This window comes from Rhinoraja longicauda, chromosome 5 (genome assembly GCF_053455715.1).
Source record: "Rhinoraja longicauda isolate Sanriku21f chromosome 5, sRhiLon1.1, whole genome shotgun sequence".
NCBI lineage: Eukaryota > Metazoa > Chordata > Chondrichthyes > Rajiformes > Arhynchobatidae > Rhinoraja > Rhinoraja longicauda.
The window spans coordinates 77,088,608-77,115,807 of NC_135957.1; the positions used below are offsets into that span (position 1 = coordinate 77,088,608).

The following is a 27,200-nucleotide window of genomic DNA, read 5'->3' on the forward strand; positions in this document are numbered from 1 at the left end:
AACTATTCCTTGGCCCACCTTCCCAACTTCTTGATCTTTAGTTTAGTTTAGTTTAGTTTAGAGATACAGCGCGGAAACAGGCCCTTCGGCCCACCAGGTCCGCGCCGACCAGCGATCCCGGCACATTAACACTATCCTATACCCACTAGGGTCAATTTTTACATTTACCAAGCCAATTAACCTTCATATCTGTACGTCTTTGGAGTGTGGGAGGAAACCAAAGATCTCGCAGAAAACCCACGCAGGTCACAGGGAGAACGTACAAACTCCGTACAGACGGCACCAGTAGTCGGGATGGAACCCGGGTCTCCGGCACTGCATTCGCTGTAAGGCAGCAACTCTACCACTGTCCTGCAAGCTACAGCATGATCGATATCATGCTGGAGCCTTACACAACCACTCTTATTATTTACAACACCACCAATTTTAATGTAATTTGCAAATTTTCTATTCATAAGCATACATTCACATCCAAGTTATAAATGTATATTGTAAACAGTCCCAGAACCCTGGAAGTGCACCATCGGTCACAAAACACCCAATCTGAAAAGCATCCCTCCGCCATCATGCTCTGCTTCCCATCACAAAACTAATGTTGGGTTCACCATGCCAGGTTGCGTGGAATCCCGTGGAATCTTGTTGCAATTATCCTTCCTCGCTGTCCACTATAATATCAATTTTACAGTCAGGTTTACAGATTTATTAACAATGTGAACATCAATGTTGATAACAAACAGGTTGTTTGGTCAATATGCACAGAGATAAGAAGATAATTCCTCATTCAGAAGGTGTTGAATCATTAGGTTTAATCCAGAAGGGATGTGGAGGATTGACTGCTGAGCACATTCTGAAAGAGATATCTTATTTGGATTGGAAGGAAATGAAGGGATTTTGGTTTAATTCAGGAAAATTGGACTGAGGTGAAAGGTGAGCCATGATCTTATTAAGTGTTGAAGGATGAGGCATTATGGCCAAAGGACTTGCACCTGCCTCTACTTGTTGTGTTTGCCACTGTTCTATCGATGGCATTTTTTTCCAATCACAACATCAGATTGAAGATATTTCCTGATGAATGCACAATGTTCAACTTCATTTACAGCTCCTCAGTAAATGAAGCTGTCCATGCCCGCATTCATAACTGGACTGCCAGGTGGCAGTGACACTCACACCACTGATCTGCCATGTAACAATCATCTAAAAACAAGATGAAATCTAACCACTTATCCTTGCATTCATAGTTCAGAAGTGATAGAAGAAGAATTAGGCCATTTGGGCCTTCAAGTCTACTTCGCCAGTCAATCATGGCTGATCTATCTTCCCCTCTTAACCCCATTCTCCTGCCTCCTCTCCACAACACCTTACTAATCAAGAATCTATCTATCTCTGCCTTAAAAATATCAATTGACTTGGCCTCCAAAGCATTCTGTGGCAATGAATTGCACAGATTCACCACCCTCTGACTATTACATTAATTACACTACTATTGCCAAACTTCCCACCTTCCTGACACCTCAAGGACTTACACCACCAACAAGATACTTGCCTGGACGAGTTCAATTCCAACAACATTGAGGAAACTTGACACCATCCAGGTAGAAGTAGCCATCTTGATTGGCATCCATCCACCATATCGAGCATTCATTCCTTTTACCACCTATCCAATGTGGCTGCAAAATGGATTATCTACAATATGCACAACTTTAATTGCCTGTGCATTTCTAACAACACCTCCCAAATGTTGACTCTACCACCAGGAAGGCAACAAGGAACATCAGCAGCAGCAGCAGCAGCAGGTCAATAGACAGTAGGTGCAGGAGTAGACCATTCGGCCCTTCGAGCCAGCACCACCATTCAATGTGATCATGGCTGATCATTCTCAATCAGTACCCCGTTCCTGCCTTCTCCCCATACCCCTGACTCCGCTATCCTTAAGAGCTCTATCTAGCTCTCTTGAAAGCATTCACAGAATTGGCCTCCACTGCCTTCTGAGGCAGGGAATTCCACAGATTTACAACTCTCTGACTGAAAAGGTTTTTCCTCATCTCCGTTCTAAATGGCCTACCCCTTATTCTTAAACTGTGGCCCCTGCTTCTGGACTCCCCCAACATTGGGAACATGTTTCCTGCCTCTAACGTGTCCAACCCCTTAATAATCTTGTATGTTTCAATAAGATCCCCTCTCATCCTTCTAAATTCCTGTGTATACAAGCCTAGTCGCTCCAGTCTTTCAATATACGACAGTCCCGCCATTCCGGGAATTAACATAGTAAACCTACGCTGCACGCCCTCAATAGCAAGAATATCCTTCCTCAAATTTGGAGACCAAAACTGCACACAGTACTCCAGGTGTGGTCTCACTAGATGGCCCTGCACAACTGCAGAATGACCTCTTTGCTCCTATACTCAACTCCTCTTGTTATGAGGTCGCCACCCAAGTCACATACAGCGGCAGTGGGCACTGGAACTTCTTCCCCAACTGTAGCACCCTGGCAACACTGTCACCAGAAAGACTGGAGAAGTTCAAGACAAGATAGACACAAAATGCTGGAGTGACTCAGCGGGTCAGTCAACATCTCTGGAGAAAAGAAATAGGTGACGTTTCGGGTCGAGACCATTCTTCAGACCGAAGACCTTCTTCAAAAGTTCTTCTTCAGTCTGAAGGTCTCGACCCGAAACATCACCCATTCCTTCTCTCCTGAGATGCTGCCTGACCTGCTGAGTTACTCCAGCATTTTGTGAAATAAATTTCTTCAAAAGATAGGTCACCAGAGATTCTGGGGGGGGGGGGGGGGAATTAGGAAAGGACAATGAATCCTGGCATTTCCAGCCATTTCCAAAGTCCAGGACGTGATAGATTCATTATTCTGCAAAAGAAAAAACCCTAATTGTTGGAGGAACTGTCACAGATGCTGCCTGACCCGCTGAGTTCCTCCAGCAATTTGTTTTTGTTCAAAATTCAAGCGTCTGCGTGAATCCATTTCGGTTTCCTGCAGCTCTCTGATGTAACTCTACCACAAAAATACTTTGCATTGCTAACTGCCTCCGTACTTTTCAAGAGCTCTTAAAGATTCATATTTCCATTTAAGAATTGCAACTTCTCTCAACCTCAACCCCGCCTTTTTTTCCTGCTCCGTATCCACAACGCTTTGAAATGTTTATTTACGTCAACCTTCGCGATCGGGTTACATTGTCGTGTGTGTGTAAAAAAAAATAATAATGTTACTTCTTGTATCGCAGCGTTACCATAAATGGACGATGGCTGCTCTACTCTCTACGGTGTAAAGAATATGTGGCCAGGGTGAAATAACGTGCTGTGAATGTCAGTTGTCGCCTTAACTTTGCATTCACGTAAAGAACTTGCTCAAACGAAAAGTACTGCTAATTATTACGAGCTCTTGGTCAAAAGAGTTGATGCATGTTTATTTTTATTTTTTATCCATCATTTGCAATTTCAGCATTGCAGGTCTTGCTTTGCTATTTTGCATAACATGTTTGATTTTTTTTTTTTTTCAAAAAAAAGAAAAAGATTCAAAATGTCCAACCAGGCAATTGCATCTTTCCCACCGTTGTGATTGGATGTGCAAATGCAATTGCAGCGAGCTGGCATTCTGTGTGCAAAACACAAGCTGAGACGAGGTCCCCCGACCACATCCCCCCTTGCAATTTCATTTCAAATTTCAAATAAATCGCATTAATTTCGAAAGGGGAGAGAGGGGGAGTGGAATAAGTCAATATTGCAAATTGAAGAACCAATCCCTAAAGTGTAAGTGTAACTGTAGGTGGGGTTGGCAGGCATCAAAGGGACGCTGTCCTTTCACCAAAAGAGGCATTGGCCCTGGGGGCGTGCAGGCAGGCGGGACCACGTTCGAATCCCCACCACTCCAGAGCTGACTCTCCTTGCACTCCATTTGCATCTGCTCAGAATGACATTATCATCCGATTAGCAAGGTGTTTAGAAATTGATCGGGAACGTGAAACTTACAACAGCGGTTGCAAACGCTTGGCTGTGGTAGTGCAACCCTCTCTCTCTCTCTCTGCCCGCTTTTTGCAATCATGCCCCTGAAAAGGACGGTAAGTTTGACTGCAATGTTATTTTTTTTTTAATTTCCCCCCGCCCGTAATTTTAAAACGCACCAATAATGTGTGTGGGGGTTGTTGTTTTTCAAATTTTTTTTTTTGCAACGTGTAGCTATTATAATTTATGGCACATTTATAGATTTTTTTTTTTAAATCGCGTTTATCAAGTGCACAGTTTTAAAATTGTGTTTTATTTTGTGGTTTCTAATTTGAGAAACTTTTTAAAAATATATATATATTTTTTTTTAAAATGAAAGAGTGGCGCAGTAATTAAATTGCAAATGATTTTTCGAATGGTCTGGGCGCCTTTCGCTCGCCCCTCCATGATGTTTGAAGCAAATGTGGGTATGTCTTCACTTTTTGGAAAATGCTGTACCTAATCTAATACCTTTTGCATTCTCGCCTTCGTGCATTTTTGTTTAAAAAAAAAAAAAAAATCTTTGCACGTAATTTGTCATCAAATGCAACGATGTGCTTTTGCAATTTGATGCATGTTTTGCAAAGAGGGGAATGCGCGGAGTTTTTTGTTTGTTTATGAAACCCTCCTCCTCCTCCTCCTCTTTGCAAAAGGGGGGCTATAGAGCCATGTTTAAAAACTAATCTCCGCGTCTCTGGGCTCCCCCAGCGGAACCCGTATGGACCTGCCACTCACTCTCAGCCGCGCGCGCGCGCGCCTCCCCCCCCCCCCCCCGCGCGGGCGCGAGCGCCGCGGCGCGTCCACGCGTCCTCCTCAAGGTTCATGAGTTGCAAAGGGGGGGGGAATTCAAACCAGGTGCCTCGTGCAGTTAAGTCAGGTCAGTTTTATTTGTAGGGCACATTTTTGTACACAACCCACCTTGACCAAAAAGTGCTGCACATCAATCACATCGGTCGGTGCAGGTACAAGAAAATAACGTACAATAGTAGCACGCAACACATACATAAACAGTTTAGACAATAGGCTCGTTGAATGGCGATTTTAGATTTCTTTTTAGATTTAGAGGTACAGCGCGGAAACAGGCCCTTCGGCCCACCGGGGTCCGCGCCGCCCGGCGATCCCCGCGCATTAACACTATCCTACGCACGCTAGGGACAATTTTTACATTTTACCCAGTCAATTGACCTACATACCCGCACGTCTTTGGAGCGTGGGAGGAAACCGAAGATCTCGGAGAAAACCCACGCAGGTCACGGGGAGAACGTACAAACTCCGTACAGACATTCAACGATCCATCGTGGCAGGATCGAACCTGAGTCTCCGGCGCTGCATTCGCTGTAAGGCAGACACTCTACCGATGCGCCACGGTGCCACCGATGCTGGCTCGAAGGGCCGAATGGTCTACCCCTGCACCTATTGGCCCTTCAAGCCAGCACCGCCATTCAATGTGATCATGGCTGATCATTCTCAATCAGTACCCCGTTCCTGCCTTCTCCCCATACCCCTTTACTCCTCCGCTATCCGTAAGAGCTCTATCTAGCTCTTCCTTGAATGCATTCAGAGAATTGGCCTCCACTGCTTTCTGAGGCAGAGAATTCCACAGATTTACAACTCTCTGACTGAAAAAGTTTTTCCTCGTCTCCATTCTAAATGGCCTACCCCTGATTCTTAAACTGGCCCCTGGTTCTGGACTCCCCCAACATTGGGAACATGTTTCCTGCCTCTAACCCCAACCCCTTAATAATATTATATGTTTCGATAAGATCCCCTCTCATCCTTCTAAATTCCAGTGTATACAAGCCTAGCCGCTCCAGTCTTTCACCATACGACAGTCCCGCCATTCCGGGAATTAACCTAGTAAACCTCCGCTGCACTCCCTCAATAGCAAGAATATCACAAGAATAAAAGAATTTACAGCGGCCCCCTCAGAGGGCCTCAAACGCTAGGGAGTAGAAATAGGTTTTGAGTCTGGACTTAAAGGAGTCGATGGAGGGGGCAGTGCTGATGGGAAGTGGGATGCTGTTCCACAGTCTAGGAGCTGCAACCGCAAAAGGAACTGCAGATGCTGTTGGTTCAAACCGAAGATAGACACAAAATGCTGGAGTAATGTTGAACCAAGAGGATATGGGGAGAAGGCAGGCACAGGTGACTGATTGTAGATGATCAGCCATGATCACAATGAATGGCAGTGCTGGCTCGAAGGGCCAAATGGCCTCCTCCTGCACCCATTTTCTATGTAACTCAGCGGCTGGAGAGAAGGAATGGGTGATGTTTCAGGTCTGAAGAAGGGTCTTGACCCGAAACGTCGCCCATTCCTTCTCTCCTGTCCCCCACTGAGTTACTCCAGCGTTTTGTGTCTATTTCTGGGAAGCATTGTGACAGGATTGAATAATGGGGCATGTGGGGGAAGAAGCCAAGTGCTAGTTGTTGACTATTGAAATGTGTGAGCTCTTTGAGTCCTGAGGTTTGTCCGAAGGAACTGCAGATGCTGGTTTACACCGAAGATAGACACAAAATACTGGAGTAACTCAGCAGGACAGACGATATCTCTGGAGAGAAGGAATGGGTGACGTTTCGGGCCGAGGCCCTTCTTCGGACGCTCGACCCGAAACGTCACTCATTCCTACTAGCAGGCCACTGAGTCTGCGCCGACCAGCGATCTCCGTGCACGAACACTATCCTACACACTATGGACAGTTTGCTATCTTTCCCAAAGCCAATTAACCTACAAACCCTGTACGTCTTTGGAGTGTGGGAGCAAACCAGAGTGCCCGTAGAAAACCCACGCAGGTCACGGGGAAAATGTTCCATACAGACAAGCACCCGTAGTCAGGATCGAACCCGGGTCTCTGGTGTTGTAAGGCAGCAACTCTACCACTGCACCACCGTGGACTTGTAGTCTAGACCCTAAAATGAATTTGGAGTTGATGTAGATGTATTATTGAAGGGAAGAAGCAAAGGTGGAAATTTGGAGCAAAGATGATGCAATCCCTTGCATTCTAAGCCAATGCTGTTGCCAGGACAATGGGCCTTGTCGGCCAAGTTAAGTCTAACATTTTTTTAATGATTGTAACTTCCAAGTTACATGGTGGTGTCTAAAACATGATTCTGGTGTACTGGTGTACTGACTCAGTGTGGTCTACTATATTGCAGTATGATTGTGCTTAATGTATAGTATGATTGTGATTTACTATGATTGTGCTTAATGTATAGTAGGACTGTCACTGAACTGTATGGAGAAAAAAAATCACTGTACTTGGGTAGACGTGACAATGAAGTACCCTTGATGCATTGATAGACTGTGAATTATCAGCCATACAGTCAACGAGGGGCACGAGAAATTGGAATTGTTGGAATTTTGAGCAAAAAACAAAATGCTGGAGGAACTTGGTGGGTTAGGCAGCATCTGTGGAGGTTCGCAGTGGATCAGGCGGAGGGAGTGGATGGATGATTTCCATCCCAAGAAGCGTCCAGACCTGAAATATTGCCTGCCCATTCCATTCACAGATTCTGCCTGGCCCGCTGAGTTCCTCCAGCACTTTGTGTTTTGAAGACAGTGAGCAATATAGCAGCAAAGCAATGGTGAGGAAAGGGACCAGAGTTGCAAAAAGTAAAAGTCGTAGCTTAGATCCACATGGCTTGCATGAACTCTGGAGTTGAGATAACCCAAGGAGTTGCTGTTTAATGGGAGAACAAGCTTGCCAGGCCAGCGAGAAATAGTCAGGTCCCTGTTTCAGGAAAAAACTCTTGGTAGAAGTCCATGGTGGCCGCTGAACTGAGGCAGCCAAAAGCTTTGGGACAGAGGGTGTGGGGAGGGAGTGGAATTTCAGTGAGGGCAAAGAGACAGTAATTATCATGGGAGTTTCGGGTAACCATTTGAAGAGATTGCTTGACGGTAGAGCAAAGAAACAATGTATTAGATGAAGGATTTTAGTATTTTGGGCTGTTGTTGGACGTTGTTAATGGATGGTGTGTATTGGAGTAATGCATGATATTACAATTGGAGGAGAGGGGAGGTGTGAGGAAGAAAGAAACTGCAAATGGAAATCTGATGAAAGAATGGGTCGACTGGGCTTGTATTCACTGGAAAATGAGAGGAGATCTTGTAGAAAATATAAAATTCTAAAAGGATTGGACAGGCTAGATGCAGGAAAATTGTTCCCGATGTTGGCGGAGTCCAGAACCAGGGGTCACAGTTTAAGAATAAGGGGTAGGCCATTTAGCAATGAGATGAGGAAAAACTTCACCCAGAGAGTTGTGAATCTGTGGAATTGTCTGTCACAGAAAACGGTGGAGGCCAATTCACTGGATGTTTTTAAGAGAGAGTTAGATTTAGCTCTTCAGGCTAAAGGAAGCAAGGGATATGGGGGAAAAGCAGGAACGGGGTACTGATTTTAGATGATCAGCCATGATCATATTGAATGGCGGCGCTGGCTCGAAGGGCTGGATGGCCTACTCCTGCACCTATTTTTCTATGTAACAGAAATGCTGAAAACACTGAGCAAGCCAGTGAAGAAATATTTAACACTGCAAGTCAATCATCAATGCATTGGTGAACTAGTGGGGTAGGGATGTGGTTTGTGGAGGGAATAAAGATAGATCCAAGTAGAAAGGGGAATGGTTATTTAAAAGATCAAGCAACTTGTGGAGTTTTGTAGATGCATGTGAAGAGGCCCACAGAACTGGAGCAGGGGATTGAGAACAGATACTAACATTTTGAGTGAGTTTCATGTGAAAATATTTACTTTGGCCAATGGCCCAAAATTTTGGATTTTAATTTTAAAGCAGGACTGGCTTCAGTATCTCATTCGGCAATCCTTGTCACCGAGTGTGTAATTTTATTATAGATTTAGGAATCTAAATCTCGCTTTTACAATTTGAGCAAAAACAGTGCATTGGCTTTCTTGGGAAGAGGGGATGGTTGTGGAAGAGGGAAGGGATCACTTGGGATAGGCGGAAATAAATGATAACTTTATGTAGCTGAGCTGAGAGTATCAGTTAGCACTTGGGGTGAGCCATTGGATTGATGTTGTATGGGGGGGGGTGGTAAACAGTCTGGGAGAGGACCTTCAAGTTGGTGAGTGAGATGAGAGATTAAAACGCATGATAATTGGGCTGTCTAAACACCACACTTGTACTGAATTTCAGTCTGAAGAAGGGTCTCGACCCGAAATGTCACCCGCTCCTTCTCTCCAGAGATGCTGCCTGACCCGCTGAGTTACTCCAGCTTTTTGTGTCTACCCATACTTGTACTGAACTGTTTAGATTTGTACAGGTGTTAGTAATACATTAGTACGGGTGTCAGAGGTTATGGGGAGAAGGCAGGAGAATGGGGTTAGGAGGGAGAGATCGATCAGCCATGATTGAATGGCGGAGTAGACTTGATGGGCCGTATGGCCTAATTCTACTCCTATTCCTTATGACCTGATACAGAAATGAATCTCACTGTACCTGTGTATGTCAGCCAAAAAAAGTACCATTGAATCATATGAGGAACATGGTGCGATGCAAGTCTGCGGATTAGAGTGAACATGGAAACCCTATGCCATATGGTGACCGATGTTACTTAGTGGCACGAGACTGTGCCTGCAGACCAGATAGAGGTCCACATGGTTTCCTTCATTATCATTTTTTTGTTGTTGCAACCTTGTCAATGCGATACACTCAAAATGCTGGACTAACTCAGCGGGTCAAGCAGCATCTCTGGAGAAAAGGAATGTGTGACCTTTCGGGTCGAGATCCTTCTTCAAACAATCAATGGGAAGTCTGAAGATGGGTCTCGACCTGAAACGTCATCCATTCCTTTTCTCCAGAGACGTTGCCTGTCCTGCTGAGTTACTCCAGCATTTTGTGCCTATCTTCGGTGTAAAGCAGCATCTGCAGTTCCTTCCTCCACAATCAATGGGATGCTTGCTTGGCTGAAAACCTTAATTCCCTTGCTCGAATGTTTCCACTTGTATATAGTTGACAGTTTAGTTGATCTCCCCCCGATGTCTGTACTACATGTGGTTTGGAGGGTCAAGCCTGGAGAAGTTTGGAAGGAATACTAGGACGGCAGTGGAGGCCACAGCTTCACTCGCACTGCGCAGTACAATATATTTCCTGCCGTTCAGCAGAATTGTTGCGGCCAGGATCTTCTGTAATGGCGATCTTCCAGTTACAAAAGGGTTGTGAGATTACAGTCTTGTTCAGTTCTCTGGAAAGGTCAGTCGTACAGTTAGATCCCTGGCCAACCAAGTTAAGAGAATTGGTGGATAGATTTTTTTTTAGATTTAGATTTAGAGATACAGCGCGGAAACAGGCCCTTCGGCCCACCGTGTCCGCGCCGTCCAGCGATCCCCGCACATTAACACTATCCTACACACACTAGGGACAATTTTAACATTTACCCAGTCAATTAACCTACATACCTGTACGTCTTTGGAGTGTGGGCGGAAACCGAAGATCTCGGAGAAAACCCACGCAGGTCACGGGGAGAACGTACAAACTCCGTACAGACGGCGCCCGTAGTCAGGATTGAACCTGAGTCTCCGGCGCTGCATTCGCTGTAAGGCAGCAACTCTACCGCTGCGCCACCGTGCCGCCACAGATAGCCTTTGCTGGGCATCTGTAGCCATCCAGATAATATTACATTCCAAAAGACAGCATTTACTGACAGTGCCAGAGATCAGTTCCAGTGGACTGTGGAATATCAGGCTGATGGAAACATGGGTAAAACTGGGCAAGACCCTGTCCACACAAGGCCTTCTTCCCACTGCTCATCTCTTCTTAGAATAAGGGCAGCTCGGTGTTGCCTCACCAATCCAAATCAGGGCTTTTTGTTATCTCTGGTTTTCACTTTCTTCCTGTGACCATGTGTATTTCCTTTATTTCCCTACCTTAACGTGGTTAATATATCTGGGTGTTTGATGGTTGGCACAGACTCAATGGGTAGATGTGCCCACTTCTATGTTATATCTCCCTTTTATTGACAGCCTTGATGAAGGTGGATGCAGTGTCTATATCAATGCCAATATAAAGGAGTTAATGGAGAATATTAATGTTGGAGAAGGTTGTGTCTGTCATTGACAGGACATGAACATCAAAAATGAGAGAAGGTTCTTCAGTCCAAAGGACACTGCTTATTTGGTTCAAGCTGGATTAAGGGGCAGGTCTCCATAATAGTTCCTTGTACTTGTCTTCCCTCCCTATTTGCGCTCTACTGAAAGGCATTTGAACTGGTTTCAAAAAGTCCCCATACCATCCAATGCTCACAGCTTAAAGACCGAGAGAACTTCTACATTACCTATGCTGGGTGTGGAAAAGGTGCCGCCTGCCTTCATTCCGACATGGTTCAGCTCTAATTTTAGAATCTCATGCCTTTGTTCTAGGTTCTTTTTGCAGGCACACCCCTGTGTATAAACATCAAACCCTTTTATCATTTTAAACACTATTTAGATCACCCTGTTGCGCAGCTGGGAATTCAAGCCAATTTTTTTAGCATCATCTCCATACTCTCACCCTTCAGGCTTTGCTGACATTCTAACACATCTTTCTCAATTACCTCAGTACGTCTGAAGCCACTTTTCCACTTGTGTTTTGATTTTCTTGTGGTACAGATTAGTGTTCCCTTTTTATTATTTTATTTCTATCTATCTGTGCTTGCTTTTAGTGATTTGTGCACAGCCATTCTTGCTCCTCCACAGCTTCTTGTTTTTTTTTTGCCATTAGGAAAGTCTTCTGACTGTAAGTCCTTCCAAGATCTAAAATGGAAGGTGGCAAACTTTGCTACACAGAATACCACCTATATGTTTTGCCTGCTCCCTTGCAATCTTATGACCAAAGGCCACAGCTCCAGAATGAAAGGACGTACCTTTAGAAAGGAGATGAGGCGGAATTTTTTTAATCAGGGTGGTGTATTTGTGGAATTCATTGCCACAGAAGGCTGTGGAGGCCAAGTCAATTGATATTTTTATGGCGTAGATTGACAGGTTCTTGAGTAGTACGGGTGTCAGGGTTATGGCAAGAAGGCAGGGGAAGATCAGCCATGATTGAATGGCGGAGTAGACTTGATGGGCTGAATGGCCTCATTCTGCTCCTATAACTTGAACTTGGTCTACATCTTTATGGTGTATGGAGGGATAGTGTTTCTCCTCTCATTAATTGATGCTTGGAGTTTTTAGCGATGATAATCCAGACTTCCCAACCCTTCCGAATTTGGCGGAAAGTTTCCGCTTTCTTATTTTATTTCCACCATTCCGATTTCGCCTGACATTTTTCTGCAAAAAGCATGCCTCGCGTAACGTGAGGCCCATTGATGTTGAGAGGGGATGGGGTTGGTGAATGGAGGGGGGTGGGGATGGGATGGGAGGGGGAGGGGGAGTGGAGGTGGGGGGAAGAGTGGGGGGGGGTGGTATGGACCATTGTGATTTGCTGTTGAAGACCACTGGAGCAAGTGTGTCTTCAATTAAATTAGGCATGTGCAGTTTTAAATGAAACTCTTTCTTCATAACTTAGTCATACATTTTATGACCATTGTTCTTTTACTCAATACCAAAAGAATTGGGATGTGTAAGGAAAAAGCAAAATAGAAAAAACAAAACAAAGCAATTTTTTCTTTGTGTTGTAAAAAGTATTTCTGTTCAATATCCTTTCTATAAATAGCAGAATATACTCATGATAGGCCTGACATTGTACATGTAGTCCAAGAACTACAGACTGCTGGAAATAATAGTCATTTTTCACACATGAATGTAGCGCAATGTGTACGTGCATTTGGCGTGTATACTTTTTTTTGCTGAAAAGTTGCATTACGCGCCATATTATGAATTTTGATGTAAAATTATGAATTTGTAAAATCAAATGTTGGGAGGTCTGATAATCGAATAAATCCTCTGTCCCCTAAAGATTACATTTTAAAAAAAATGCTGAAATGTTATTGTTTTGCATGCAAATCTGAATTCAACACCAAGTTAGTGTAGACTATTGATAGCATAGTCACTGCAAGGCAGCTGGATTCTGTTTAACTGATACTCTATGAGTCTTTTATTCCAAATACTGTTCGATCAAAACGGCAAAGTTTAGGGAGTAGTGGAATTATGGAAGTAGTGGAATTGAGTAGTGAAGTAATTGAGAATGGTGGATATGGGATTGCATGGCGCTCTTCCTGCCATTCTCCTCACTTTCCCATCAACTCCATCTCAGCCCCCTGGGTCCCAGATTCTAAGACTCGCCTATACGCTAGGACAATTTACAGTGGCCGTTTAACTTACCGTGCATGGGAGAAGCTCGGACACAACCGAGCTCGACCCCGAAGAGCGGAGAGCCGAGGAGAAGGGAGCCGCTGGCGATGACGGACGCGAGGAGTGGGCCGTTAGGAGAGTGACCGGGGTGTTGTCTCCAGAACCATCAAAGTCGGCTGCAAGAGGCGCCCCCTGGACACAAAGGCGGTAGGGCGTCGATTCGCGGACCAAGCCAGTCGAGGGTGACGGAGGAGGCCCTGCAGCCGTCTAGGGATTGCCTGGTTTGGGAGCCGCTCCAGTACATCGAGCGCGTGGACCGACCGGACTTTGGACTTTTTGTGAATGCTGCGAAATATGGGGACTCGTGCCTGTGTAATCTATGCAAAACAATGTCACTGTGCAGTGCATATGTGACAATAAAGCACGATTGAACCATTGATGTCTTCGGGATGTGGGAGAAAACCAGAGCACCTGGAGGAAGTGCAGTCAAAGGGAAAACGTGCAAAGTCATCAGTGGTGACACTGGAGATGTGGATTGAACCTGGGTTACTGGCGCTGTAAGGCATTGGCTCTACTAGGCCTGCATCGTGATGTGTCAAATTTTCTGTTGTCAGCTGGTAATGTGTACAGGTGCACACTGTTTCCCTTTTTAAAAAGTAGAAAGAGAGAATGCTGTGTTTACTGCTCTCTCTGGGTGGAAAGTTAGAGTAGCCAGCAACTTTAAAACCTAAATTTATCCTTGCACAATGGGGCAGATTACAGATTGACATTAAATGGGATATTGTCTTTTCAGGCACCAAATGAAAGCGAACAAAAACAGGATACAAAAGGAGTTAAGCAGGTAAGCTTGAATGTTTTCAGATTACATTTTTAGTGTTCAATTTGGTGATACTCTGTTCTCACGACTATGTGTTCATGGCTGAATTGTAGTAACATGGCCATGCCAAGAAAGTTTAATGACAGTAACGTCTTATCTTCTGTATCGTTTCAATGTATTTTAAAAAAAACTTTTATTTTGCAGCCCAGAAGATCTAAAAGATTGGTGAAAGTAAGTAGTTTACAACTAAGCTAAAAAACAAAATAAATTGATGTGCTTGCTTTAATACTTGTCCAGCACAAGTGTGTCCTATGTGTAGGAAGGAACTGCAGATGCTGGTTTAACCCAAAGATAGACACAAAATGCTGGAGTAACTCAGCGGGACGGGCAGCATCTCTGGAGAGAATGCATTGGTGATGTTTCGGGTCGAGACCCTTCTACAGACTGTCAGGGAAGAGGGAAACGAGAGATATAGACGATGATGTGGAGAGATATAGGACAAAAAAATGGAAGTTTGTTCTGTTATTAAAAATTCATAAAATCGTAAGTGATAGGAGTAGAATTAGGCTGATCCATCTCCCCCTCCTAACCCAATTCTCCAGCCTTCTCGCCATAACCTCTGACACCCATACGAATCAAGAATCTATCTATCTCTGCCTTAAATATATCCACTGATTTTGCATCCACAGCCTTCTGTGGCAAAGAATTCCACAGATTCACCACCCTCTGACTAAAGAAATTCTTCCTCATCTCCTTCCTAAAAGGACTTCCTTTAATTCTGAGGCTATGACCTCTAGTCCTAGATTCTCCCACTTGTGGAAACATCCTCTCCACATCCACTCTTTCCAAGCCTTTCACTATTCTGTACGTTTCAATGAGGTCCCCCCCCTCCTCCTTACTTACATGGTTAACATTTTGATTTTATGTTGAACAACTTTTCATGAACCAGTTCATATAAAAAATTTCAACCTGACATAAATGAAGCAGCCAGTGTAACAATCCAGTGTTGAGTTTAAAAATAATGAGATTATCTTTGAGAACCTGCTGATTGATCCTTGCCCAATCTAACGTGCCTAGAAATGTGCTCAAATGCTTCTCTCCTGCTATCTCAATGTACATCCCTAATTAGATTCTGGGAAAACTTTGCCCTTACCTCTCAGTCGATGTGTAACTGCAAATAGTTATAAATAGAAGTTGCATTTTGTCACCGGTTGGTATGTCAAAGCTGGGTGCACATGGGAATTGTCCACACCCACTACTTCAGATCAGCAACGTCTCTTGCTTTTTTAATTAGGTTTTGTTGACCTTTCATTATGACCTATCTTCTATTTTCTTGGTCTCATCAGTTTATTGTATCCTCTTGTTTGTCATTTAGCACCTGATTGCTTTTGCCTCAATCCAACAAGCCCTAATTGTAGAACATAGAAGAGTAGAGCATAGGAACAGGCCCCCCGGCCCACAATGTCTGTGCTGAACATAATATCAAGACCAACTCTTATCCGGCATCTCCATGTCCAAACAAATCTTAAACGCTGCTATCGTTATTGCCTGCACCATCCAGGTGCATTCCAGGCACCCAGCACTGTTTATAAAGTAAATGCCCTGTACCTCTCTGTCTCTCACCTTATTAGCTATATAAAGCTATGCATTTGATATTTGCATCCTGGGAAAAAGGTTTCTGACTATCTAGTTTATCTATGCATCTCATAAGTGGACCCATAGGGTCCAAATCTTTCCTGGGGCAAACCTCCCCCAACTGACGATCCTGCGGGCCTGGCAACCCTCCAACTGAGTGTCTCCCGGGGCCGTGGGTGGGCGAGGGGGGACAAGGAAGGGGGGAGGGTGCCACTCACCTCGGCCCCGTGCCGCCAGCGCTGCAGCCAGAGCGAGCCGTGGACCCAAAGCCTCTCCTTCATTGGTCTAGCACCCTCCCCCACTCCCTTCCTCCACCCCTACTCCCCCCTCCCCTTCCCCTCCTCTCCTCCACCCCCCACTCCCCTTCCTCCCCCTACCCTCCACTCCCCCCTCCCCTCCACTGCCCCCCTCCCCCCCCCCCCACTCACCCACACCATCCCCTCTTTTCTTTTGAAAGAATGAATTAAACGGAGCTTTTTTTTCCTCTTTAAGCTAAACTGTTGTTTTTGAATGAGAATATTCTACCCCCCCCCCCCCCCATTGGCCACCACTCCCGTCACTCTGGCGGCTCCAGCTCCCTCCCTCATTGGTCGCCCCCTCCCACTGTGACCACACGCTGAACCTTGCCAAGCTTCAGTTTATTAAGCAAATTTTTAAACTTTAAAATCTCTCTAACGTTAAAAATATAAGACCAATTTGAATGAAACTTGGATGAAAGGGTTCCCAATGCAAAGGCGAGTAAGGTTGTCCTCAATTTGTCACGCTACAGGCGGCCAAACTAACAAACCTCAGCCAAACAAACAAACATCCCTCACAGCGACAGAGAGCTTTAGTAATATAAATATAAATGCATTTGATATTTGCATCCTGAGAAAAAGTTTCTGACGATCTATGCCTCTCATAATTTTATATATAGGCAGCTTTGTGTTTTATGTGGGGGTTACCAGCTTGAAAAGCAGTGCATAAATCAAACATTTGCCAGGGACTGCACGCGATTACATAGCCAGTTGATAGAAATGAGGGTAAATCACATCATATAACATTGTAAAACTTTCCCTTTCATTTGTCCAACACTTTACCTGAAATTCATGTTTTAGTTTTGGAGATAACAGGTCCTTCGGCCCACCAAATCCACACAGACCAGCAATAAACCCGTACACTAGCACTATCCTATACACTAGGGACAATTTACAGTTTACAGAAGCCAAATTAACATACAAACCTGTATGTTCTTTGGAGTGTGGGAGGAAACCGCAGCATCTGGAGAAAAGCTACGTGGTCACGGGGAGAAAGTATAAACTTCGCAAGGACAGCACCCATAGTCAGGATCGACCCTGGGTCTCTGGCACTGCAAGGCAGCAACTCTACCGCTGCGTCACTGAGTCTCCTCAAGGTGCTAATTGTCAGAGAATAAATTACAGGAATAAATTACCTGTTTTTGCTCTGTAATTGGTATAATATATCCCAAAGAAAGATACATTTAAACATATAACCTAATAGCTGCAGGAAATCACTTGAGTTTTCTTTCTGTTAAGAAAAACTGAACTTACAAGAAGACCTCGAAAGCTGTCAGGTATAAATTGGAGTGCATTATTTCGGAAAAAATTAAGCGATGGTAGTAATTAGACAAGCGCTTTATTCTAAAAGCACCCAAATCAAGCACGTGTAAATCACAAGGTGCCTGTACCTCTATCAGGTCTCCCCTCAAACTTCAACATTCCAGAGAAAACAATCCAAGTTTGTCCAATCTCCCCTTGTAGCTAACAGCATCTGATCATTCATTCTGCTAAAACTTTTTTTGCACCCTTTCCAAAGCACCCACATCCTTCCTTTAATGGGGCAACCAGAACTGCACACAATACTCCAAATGCAGCCTAACCAAAGTCCAATAAAGCTGCCTCATGACTTCCTGACTCTTGTACTCAATGCCCCGACCAATAAATAGACAATAGACAATAGGTGCAGGAGGAGGCCATTCGGCCCTTCGAGCCAGCACCGCCATTCAATGTGATCATGGCTGATCATTCTCAATCAGTACCCCATTCCTGCCTTCTCCCCATACCCCCTGACTCCGCTATCCTTAAGAGCTCTATCTAGCTCTCTCTTGAATGCATTCAGAGAATTGGCCTCCTCTGCCTTCTGAGGCAGAGAATTCCACAGATTCACAACTCTCTGACTGAAAAAGTTTTTCCTCATCTCAGTTCTCATACCCCTTATTCTTAAACTATGGCCCCTTGTTCTGGACTCCCCCAACATTGGGAACATGTTTCCTGCCTCTAACGTGTCCAACCCCTTAATAATCTTATACGTTATATTATATTATAATCTTAATAATAATCATATCATATCATATATATACAGGGCGGAAACAGGCCTTTTCGGCCCACCAAGTCCGCGCCGCCCAGCGATCCCCGCACACTAACACTATTAACACTATCCTACACACACTAGGGACAATTTTTACATTTACCCAGTCAATTAACCTACATACCTGTACGTCTTTGGAGTGTGGGAGGAAACCGAAGATCTCGGAGAAAACCCACGCAGGTCACGGGGAGAACGTACAAACTCCTTACAGTACAGCACCCGTAGTCAGGATCGAACCTGGGTCTCCGGCGCTGCATTCGCTGTAAAGCAGCAACTCTACCGCTGCGCCACCGTGCCGCCCTTAATAATAATCTTAAAAGACAAGCATACCATATGCTATGCCACATTTGTGACTCTTGTCTGTACGGTATTCCATATCCTGGTAAGGTGCAGTCTGAAGAAGGGTATCGGCCCGAAACGTCACCCATTCCTTCTCTCCTGAATTGCTGCCTGACCCGCTGAGTTACTCCAACATTTTGTGTCTACCATATCCGGATAAAGTCCTTCCATCGTTCCCTCCAGCTCCAAGTCCCTGTTCCCTTCCTCTTCCTGTTATTCCAAGCATCTACATGGAATTGTTTTTCATTTTTTAACTCTACTCGTCAGATCACATAACATACTGATCAGAGTATTTTTAACTGTATCGGTGGCTGGAGGTCCTGGGGCTGGCCTGGAACTGGCACCTCTTGTAGCAACCAAACCACAGACTGGACTTGGAAAATGACGCCTATTTCTGTACAACTGCTAAGGTGTGGTGAGGTGATATGCTACTGGCCTGTTAGAGTAAGAAAGGAATTTCACTCTGCGTTTGCACTTCGCACACGTGACAATAAAGCACTGTTAAACCATTGAAAAATTAGACTTCTTTTGTTCACAAGTAAGAGGAGCAGAATTGGGCCATTCGGCCCATTAAATCTACTCCGCCATTCAATCATGGCTGATCTATCTCCCTCTCAACCCCAATCTCCTGCCTTCTCCCCGTAACCTCTGAGACCCGTGCTAATCAAGAAATTATTCATGATTTCTCTCCAACACCCCCCCCCCCCCTCCCAAATTACACCAGCCTAGCGTAAAAACAATGCAGGGATTCAATGTATGTTTTGGCAGTTAACTAAAAAGGCAATACGGGGAGAAAAGATGAGGTACGAGGGTAAACTAGCCAATAATATAAAGGAGGATAGCAAAAGTTTTTTTAGGTACGTGAAGAGGAAAAAAATAGTCAAGGCAAATGTGGGTCCCTTGAAGACAGAAGCAGGGGATTTTATTATGGGGAACAAAGAAATGGCAGACGAGTTAAACCGTTACTTTGGATCTGTCTTCACTGAGGAAGATACACACAATCTCCCAAATGTTCTAGGGGCCGGAGAACCTAGGGTGATGGAGGAACTGAAGGAAATCCACATTAGGCAGGAAATGGTTTTGGGTAGACTGATGGGACTGAAGGCTGATAAATCCCCAGGGCCTGATGGTCTGCATCCCAGAGTACTTAAGGAGGTGGCTCTAGAAATAGTGGAAGCATTGGAGATCATTTTTCAATGTTCTATAGATTCAGGATCAGTTCCTGTGGATTGGAGGATAGCAAATGTTATCCCACTTTTTAAGAAAGGAGGGAGAGAGAAAACGGGTAATTATAGACCAGTTAGTCTGACATCAGTGGTGGGGAAGATGCTGGAGTCAATTATAAAAGACGAAATTGCTGAGCATTTGGATAGCAGTGACGGGATCATTCCGAGTCAGCATGGATTTACGAAGGGGAAATCATGCTTGACAAATCTACTGGAATTTTTTGAGGATGTAACTAGGAAAATTGACAAGGGAGAGTCAGTGGATGTGGTGTACCTCGACTTTCAGAAAGCCTTCGACAAGGTCCCACATAGGAGATTAGTGGGCAAAATTAGGGCACATGGTATTGGGGGTAGGGTACTGACATGGATAGAAAATTGGTTGACAGACAGAAAGCAAAGAGTGGGGATAAATGGGTCCCTTTCGGAATGGCAGGCAGTGACCAGTGGGGTACCACAAGGTTCGGTGCTGGGACCCCAGCTATTTACGATATACATTAATGACTTAGACGAAGGGATTAAAAGTACCATTAGCAAATTTGCAGATGATACTAAGTTGGGGGGTAGTGTGAATTGTGAGAAAGATGCAATAAGGCTGCAGGGTGACTTGGACAGGTTGTGTGAGTGGGCGGATACATGGCAGATGCAGTTTAATGTAGATAAGTGTGAGGTTATTCACTTTGGAAGTAAGAATAGAAAGGCAGATTATTATCTGAATGGTGTCAAGTTAGGAGGAGGGGAAGTTCAACGAGATCTGGGTGTCCTAGTGCATCAGTCAATGAAAGGAAGCATGCAGGTACAGCAGGCAGTGAAGAAAGCCAATGGAATGTTGGCCTTCGTAACAAGAGGAGTTGAGTATAGGAGCAAAGAGGTCCTTCTACAGTTGTACCGGGCCCTGGTGAGACCGCACCTGGAGTACTGTGTGCAGTTTTGGTCTCCAAATTTGAGGAAGGATATTCTTGCTATGGAGGGCGTGCAGCGTAGGTTCACTAGGTTAATTCCCGGAATGGCGGGACTGTCGTATGTTGAAAGGCTGGAGCGATTGGGCTTGTATACACTGGAATTTAGAAGGATGAGGGGGGATCTTATTGAAACATATAAGATAATTAGGGGATTGGACACATTAGAGGCAGATAACATGTTCCCAATGTTGGGGGAGTCCAGAACAAGGGGCCACAGTTTGAGAATAAGGGGTAGGCCATTTAGAACGGAGATGAGGAAGAACTTTTTCAGTCAGAGGGTGGTGAAGGTGTGGAATTCTCTGCCTCAGAAGGCAGTGGAGGCCAGTTCGTTGGATGCTTTCAAGAGAGAGCTGGATAGAGCTCTTAAGGATAGCGGAGTGAGGGGGTATGGGGAGAAGGCAGGAACGGGGTACTGATTGAGAGTGATCAGCCATGATCGCATTGAATGGCGGTGCTGGCTCGAAGGGCTGAATGGCCTACTCCTGCACCTATTGTCTATTGTCTATTGTATTAATTTAAGGATTGTTTAACACTTCCATCATAGAGTGCTGCTGTTGCCGCGGCCGCTGCTGCTGCTGTCCCAAAGGAAGACTCCAAACCGCAGAAACGTAGCAGGGTAAGAAATTATACTGTCAAAACTTTGCCGTCCTAAGGTCACAAGTGAGAGCAGCCGAATTAGGCCATTCGGCCCATCAAGCAAACTCCGCCATTCAATCATGGCTGATCTATCTCTCCCACCTAACCCCATTCTCCTGCCTTCTCCCCACAACCACTAACACCCGTACTAATCAAGAACCTGTCTAGATTTAGATTTTTTTTTTAGATTTAGAGATACAGCGCGGAAACAGGCCCTTCGGCCCACCGAGTCCGCACCGCCCAGCGATCCCCGCACATTAACACTATCCTACACACACTAGGGACAATTTTTACATTTACCTAGTCAATTAACCTACAAACCTGTACTTCTTTGGAGTGTGGGAGGAAACCGAAGATCTCGGAGAAAACCCACGCAGGTCACGGGGAGAACGTACAAACTCCGTACAGACGGCGCCCGTAGTCAGGATCGAACCTGAGTCTCCGGCGCTGCATTCGCTGTAAGGCAGCAACTCTACCGCTGCGCCATCGTGCCGCCCTACCTTTGCCTTAAAAATATCCATTGATGACCTCCACAGCCTTCTTTGGCAAAGAATTCCACAGATTCACCACCCTCTGTCCAAAGAAATTCCACCTCATCTCCTTCCCAGAGGAATGTCCTTTAAATCTGAGGCTATGATCTCTAGTCCTAGACTCTCCCACTAATGGAAACATACTCTCCGCATCCACTCTATCCAAGCCTTTCACTATTTGAAATTTAATGATCACCTTAATTTATAAACAGGATTTATTTCCTATCCTGACTTGTGCAGCTGCTTGCTTCTAGCAATATCTGGCAGCCACTGATGGTTTGTCCGTACGGTTGTGCGGTGCAGAGCCGACACACTATGTAATGGTGGGTTTATGCTGCTTTGGAGGATTGTGCAGATGAGTCCAATGACGTGACTGCCCCAGATATCCACATGCCTGCCTTTAGGTTCATCGCCCACTGATGCTGGGGTGGAAATCATTCAAGAGTATTTTTCTGCCCCAGAGCTATATTGAGCAGCCTGATTGCCTCACCTGTGACTAGATGTCCAACACAGACTAAGTATTTGAAGCTGACTTTCCTGGTTTGCATGTATAAGCAGCAAACAGTAATAAATGCATTTATCAATGTTTAGTTTACCGTGGAAACGGGCCCTTCGGCCCACTGAGTCTGTACTGACCAGTGATCCCCTCACGCAAACACTATCCTACTCGCGCTAGGGACAATTTACAATTTTACTAAGCCAATTAACCTACAAACCTGCACGTCTTTGGAGTGTGGGAGGAAATTGGAGCTCCGGGGGAAAACCTACGCGGATCTCGGGGAGACCGTACAAACCCCGTAGAGACAGCATTAAACCCAGGTCTCTGGTGCTGTAAGGCAGCATCTCTATTGCTGTGCTGCTTGTGTGAAGCTTGTCACGCAAACTTCAAATGCTGGCTTTTAGGGTTGTCTCTCATTGTTCAAATTCCTTTTGGAGGATAATTTCCACCTTAGTGTTAGCACGCAGCTTGGAGGAGCCAATTCAAACAGTGACCATGCACCCACCTTTCTAGGAATGTAGTGGAATTGTTCTGATTTAATTTTTCTCTAAAAGAGTACTTTCAGTGCAGAATAAGTCAAAATAAAGTCCCAATGCTTCAAACTCGTTAAATTTTAATTCAAAATGAATGTTATTTGCTGTCTTCAGATTTCAATTGCTTTATAATGAAGAACCTGATACAAAAATCAATCTGCAATGGTAGGCCATTTAGAACGGAGATGAGGAAAAACTTTCAGTCAGAGAGTTATAAATATGTGAATTCTCTGCCTCAGAAGGCAATGGAGGCCAATTCTCTGGATGCTTTCAAGAGAGCTAGGCAGGAACGGGGTACTGATTGTGTATGATCAGCCATGATCACAATGAATGGCGGTGCTGGCTCGAAGGGGCGAATGGCCTCCTCCTGCGCCTATTGTCTATTGTCCGAATGATTAAAGATTTTTGTTTATTTTGACAAGCAAGCATTCAGACTGAAATCATTTTATGTGTGGAGTTCAACTCAGTCATTAGGTTGGGTGAAGGCAAAGGAAATTATAAATTTGCAATGTATGATAGAGTGATGTTTTAAATTTTGCTCTTGCGCGTCCTACATTTTACACTAGCCATCAAAGGAATGGAAGTCCCATTATCAATGTTGAGGTGCGGGAACCTTTTGCAGTTGGTGTTAGGTTAATTGTTTAAGAGCAAGTTTGTGAATTAGGGGATCTTTTATTTACACATGGAGCTTTGGAAAGTGAAATGAGTGGTAAAATGAAATGTTTGCTAATCAATATTTGGTTCGCAGTTACAATCTCGATGTCCATCTCTGACAAACTTTTAGAGCAGATGGAAGTTCTGTGGCAAGAGATGAACCAAGATAATAATCACGTATGGGTGGTCTATTTCTATTTGAACAAGGTTCAGAGAAGATTTAATACAAATGAGATTGTTCTCAATATGAAAGTGCTCGGAGTGAAAACACAATTCATCATGGATTTTGTAATATGGGGAAATAGCAAATGTAAGAAAATAGGCAGGGAAGAGGTTTGAGGTAAACGAACTGATGTGCTTTGTAGATGTGTACAATCCTGAAGGGACGTTAAGAATTGAAGCAGTAATAAGCTATGGACCTACAACTGTTTAGTTTAGAGTGCGGAAGCGGAACCTTCAGCCCACCGAGTCCGCGCCGACCAGCAATCCCTGCATGCTAACACTATCCTACACACACTAGGGATGATTTACAATTATACCGAGCCAATTAAGCTACGAACCTATACATCTTTGGAGTGTGGGAGGAAACCGGAGAGAACCCACGCGGGTCACGGGGAGAACATGCAAACTCCTTACAGACAGCACCCGTAGTCAGGATTGAACCAGGGTCTCTACCGCTGAACCACCATGCTGCCCTACTGCTGCATGACTGTTAAAGCAACTAAAATACTTCATCTTGAGTTGCTTGTAGTGCATAAATAAGGTCATAAGTGATAGGAGCAGATTTTGGCCATTCGGCCCATCATGTCTACTCTACCATCATGGCTGATCTATCTCCCTCCTAACCTCATTCTCCTGCCTTCTCCCCATAACCCCTGACACCCGAACGAAAGCTACAACCTATGGAAACCTTGACTCTAGTTTTGAAAATTATAAAGCTGAAGGTGATGGAATATAAGTTTTGAGTTCAATATTTCCTGCAGTGTGAACTTAATGTTCAGTTTTTTCATATTGTGTTTTCTAAACTTATTTTCTTTCTCCGTAGAAGACCTCCCCAAAGCCCAAGAAACTGCCCAAAGAAAAGATAACTAAGGAAGAGGCCGCGTCTGCTCAGAATGGAGAAACAAAGCCTGATCAGGTAAAACTTGCATCTCGTACACTTTTTTGTTTTCTTAAAACTATAAACTTTTTAATGCAAAGTGTGAGAATTTTGATTGCATGTTCAGTTTTGTTTTTGCTCAACACTCGTTGCAGATCCATGTTTCACGATCCTCTGTTAGTGTGACATCAGCTAGAAGTATCCCTCCCAGCTCCCTGTCAGTGAAAGGGCAGGTTGAGCATGTGGCAGTGAAGGGTACGATAGTAAAAAGTCTGCAGTGTATATATAATGGTGTGCTGTGATTGCTTGGTTATGACTAAAACTTAGAGATTCCTCATGCTGTAATTAAGATTTTGAATGCAGTGTTTACACTATCTTAAGAGTTTCTTATTGGTCGTGTGCACATAAAACATCGGGCGGCACGGTGGCGCAGCGGTAGAGTTGCTGCCTTACAGAGACTCTGGTTCGATCCTGACTACGGGTGCCGTCTGTACAGAGTTTGTACGTTCTCCCCGTGACCTGCGTGGGTTTTCTCCGAGATCTTCGGTTTCCTCCCACACTCCAAAGACGTACAGGTATGTAGGTTAATTGGCTTTGGGAAAATTGTAAATTGTCCCTGGTGTGAAGGATAGTCCTAGTGCAAAGGGAATCACTGGCCAGTGAGGACTCAGTGGGCTGAAGGGCCTGTTTCTGCGCTGTATCTCTAAACTAGATTCCAGAGACTATAGTCCTGAAAGTGGAAAGATGATAAACACACGTCTTCTGGAAATATTCATGCTTGACTCTTCCATCTCATGGACAAAATAATATTGAGTAGTACCTATAACAGTAAAGGCATATGTGGTTCAAATAAATAATGGCTTTGTTATATCACATCACCATTGTGGATAAACAAATGCTTCATCACATTATTTTCAGCATCTAAATGCATAATATATGAAATACGTAACCATGTTGAATCTTGCATACATGTAAATACCAAAATGTGCCCAGAACACTAAGATGGCAAAACAAAAACCTGATCTTAAATCTTGCATGCAGTGACCACCCAAAATGGATGATGCAGCAGAATTGTAGATCTAATTGGTCAAAGATTGGCTTTAAGCAGTAGAATGGGATTGGGAGGGAGGGAGAGATAGATCAGCCATAATTGAATGGCGGAGTAGACTTGTTGGGCCGAATGGCTTAATTCTACTCCTATCACTTATGACCTTATGATATTTGTTCCTACTGTTTATAATATGCATCTTGTTTTGAGAGGAATCTTTTATCTTGGTGATCTCTTACTTTTATTTCAAAGTATTTTTATATGGTATTACAAATAAGCGAGCCTAAATTTTTAGAAGCTGTTTTTTAAGTTCTATGGGGTAGGGAAGAATTAATTTTCAGTGCTGTTCTGTTCAGCTCCTAATTCAAACAGATTATATAATTCATCAAGTGAGAGCACCCTGAATAATCTTTGCCAATTTGCAATCTGCTATAAAGTAAGTGTGCTGTTTAGCACTGCAGATATCAGACGGACCTCCATGAAATTAATTACTGCCGATCCCCACATTATGAGGTGGGGGGGTAAAACATTTTCTTAAAACAGTCTAGATCATGTTTTCCTGTAACAAAGCTGGATCATACGTTCAAGGATGGGTCATTCGGCCCATCAAGTCTGCCTCGCCATTCAGTCATGGCTGATTTATCTCTCTCAACCCCATTATCCTGCCTTCTCCCCATAACCTGTGACACACTTACTAATCAATAATCTGTCAATCTCCACTTTTATCAATATCCACTGTTGGCCTTCACAGCCCTGAGTGGCAATGAATTCAACACCTGTGCACAGGTAAAGAAAGAATTGAGTTAAAAAAATCATTTTGTTGATTTATTTGCCTTTCTAATTCAGTGCCAGTGAATTTTATTCCCAATCTCAAATTTTAGGGTAAGTATTTGTAAATTGTGAAAGGGAACATTTCCGTAACCCAAAAGGCAGTATACAGGTATTTAAAAGAAATAACCAAAATTACTTAAATGGGTGGGTTTGCTGTCTGTTACATTGTGTGAATTTGCACTGTGTTTAAAATGCTAAGTTAGTTTAGCTAATTTTGGAAATGCTAGATTATAACGAAGCTGACTGTCCAATTTATAATTGTGTTTAATAACACTATTGTTTTTTCTAGGAGCAGAAAACTGAATCTGCAAATGAACAGACTGACTGAGAAACCCATCAACAACTTCAGTCGATTTTTGTGTACCACCTTGTAGAATTGAAAATATTTTTATCAACTATTTTGTAAATACAATTATTTTTAGGGTTAGTTGTAACTTTAGTGTATGTATGCTGAAGCACATTGAGAAAAATAGGGAAATTTGTAACTTCTTACACTGCTTAAAAAGGTACAGTTTTATAATTGGAAAGGTTTTTGACTAGCATTCTCCTGGAATACTTTTGGATGGGGTGTTCAATGGGCTTTAATTCTTCAGTGGTGTTTAGTGCTTAAATGATTTAAAAGGTGGAGTTGTAATCTTGGTTGCAGTTTTTGAATTTTTTTATATAAAGCAATAAATGAATGGTGACATGTAGTAAACTTGATGTGATCACCTGCTTGTCTAATTTGCAATAAACCATCTGTTTACTATAGAATTCTTCTTGTTGGACAAATTAGTGATGTTCAGGTAACTTGTTTACCTTAACCATTATTTG

General features: G+C 43.9%; 1 protein-coding gene across 1 annotated transcript; it reads left to right on the plus strand.

The window, feature by feature from the left end:
• Window positions 1–3,804: 3,804 nt before the first annotated feature.
• Window positions 3,805–27,140, plus strand: hmgn3 (high mobility group nucleosomal binding domain 3). Its single transcript, XM_078400243.1, has 6 exons — window positions 3,805–4,070; window positions 14,008–14,055; window positions 14,236–14,262; window positions 21,102–21,173; window positions 24,455–24,547; window positions 26,677–27,140. The coding sequence occupies exons 1-6, from the start codon at window positions 4,053–4,055 to the stop codon at window positions 26,713–26,715; spliced, it is 297 nt and encodes a 98-aa protein (XP_078256369.1). The 5' UTR covers window positions 3,805–4,052; the 3' UTR covers window positions 26,716–27,140.
• Window positions 27,141–27,200: the final 60 nt, after the last annotated feature.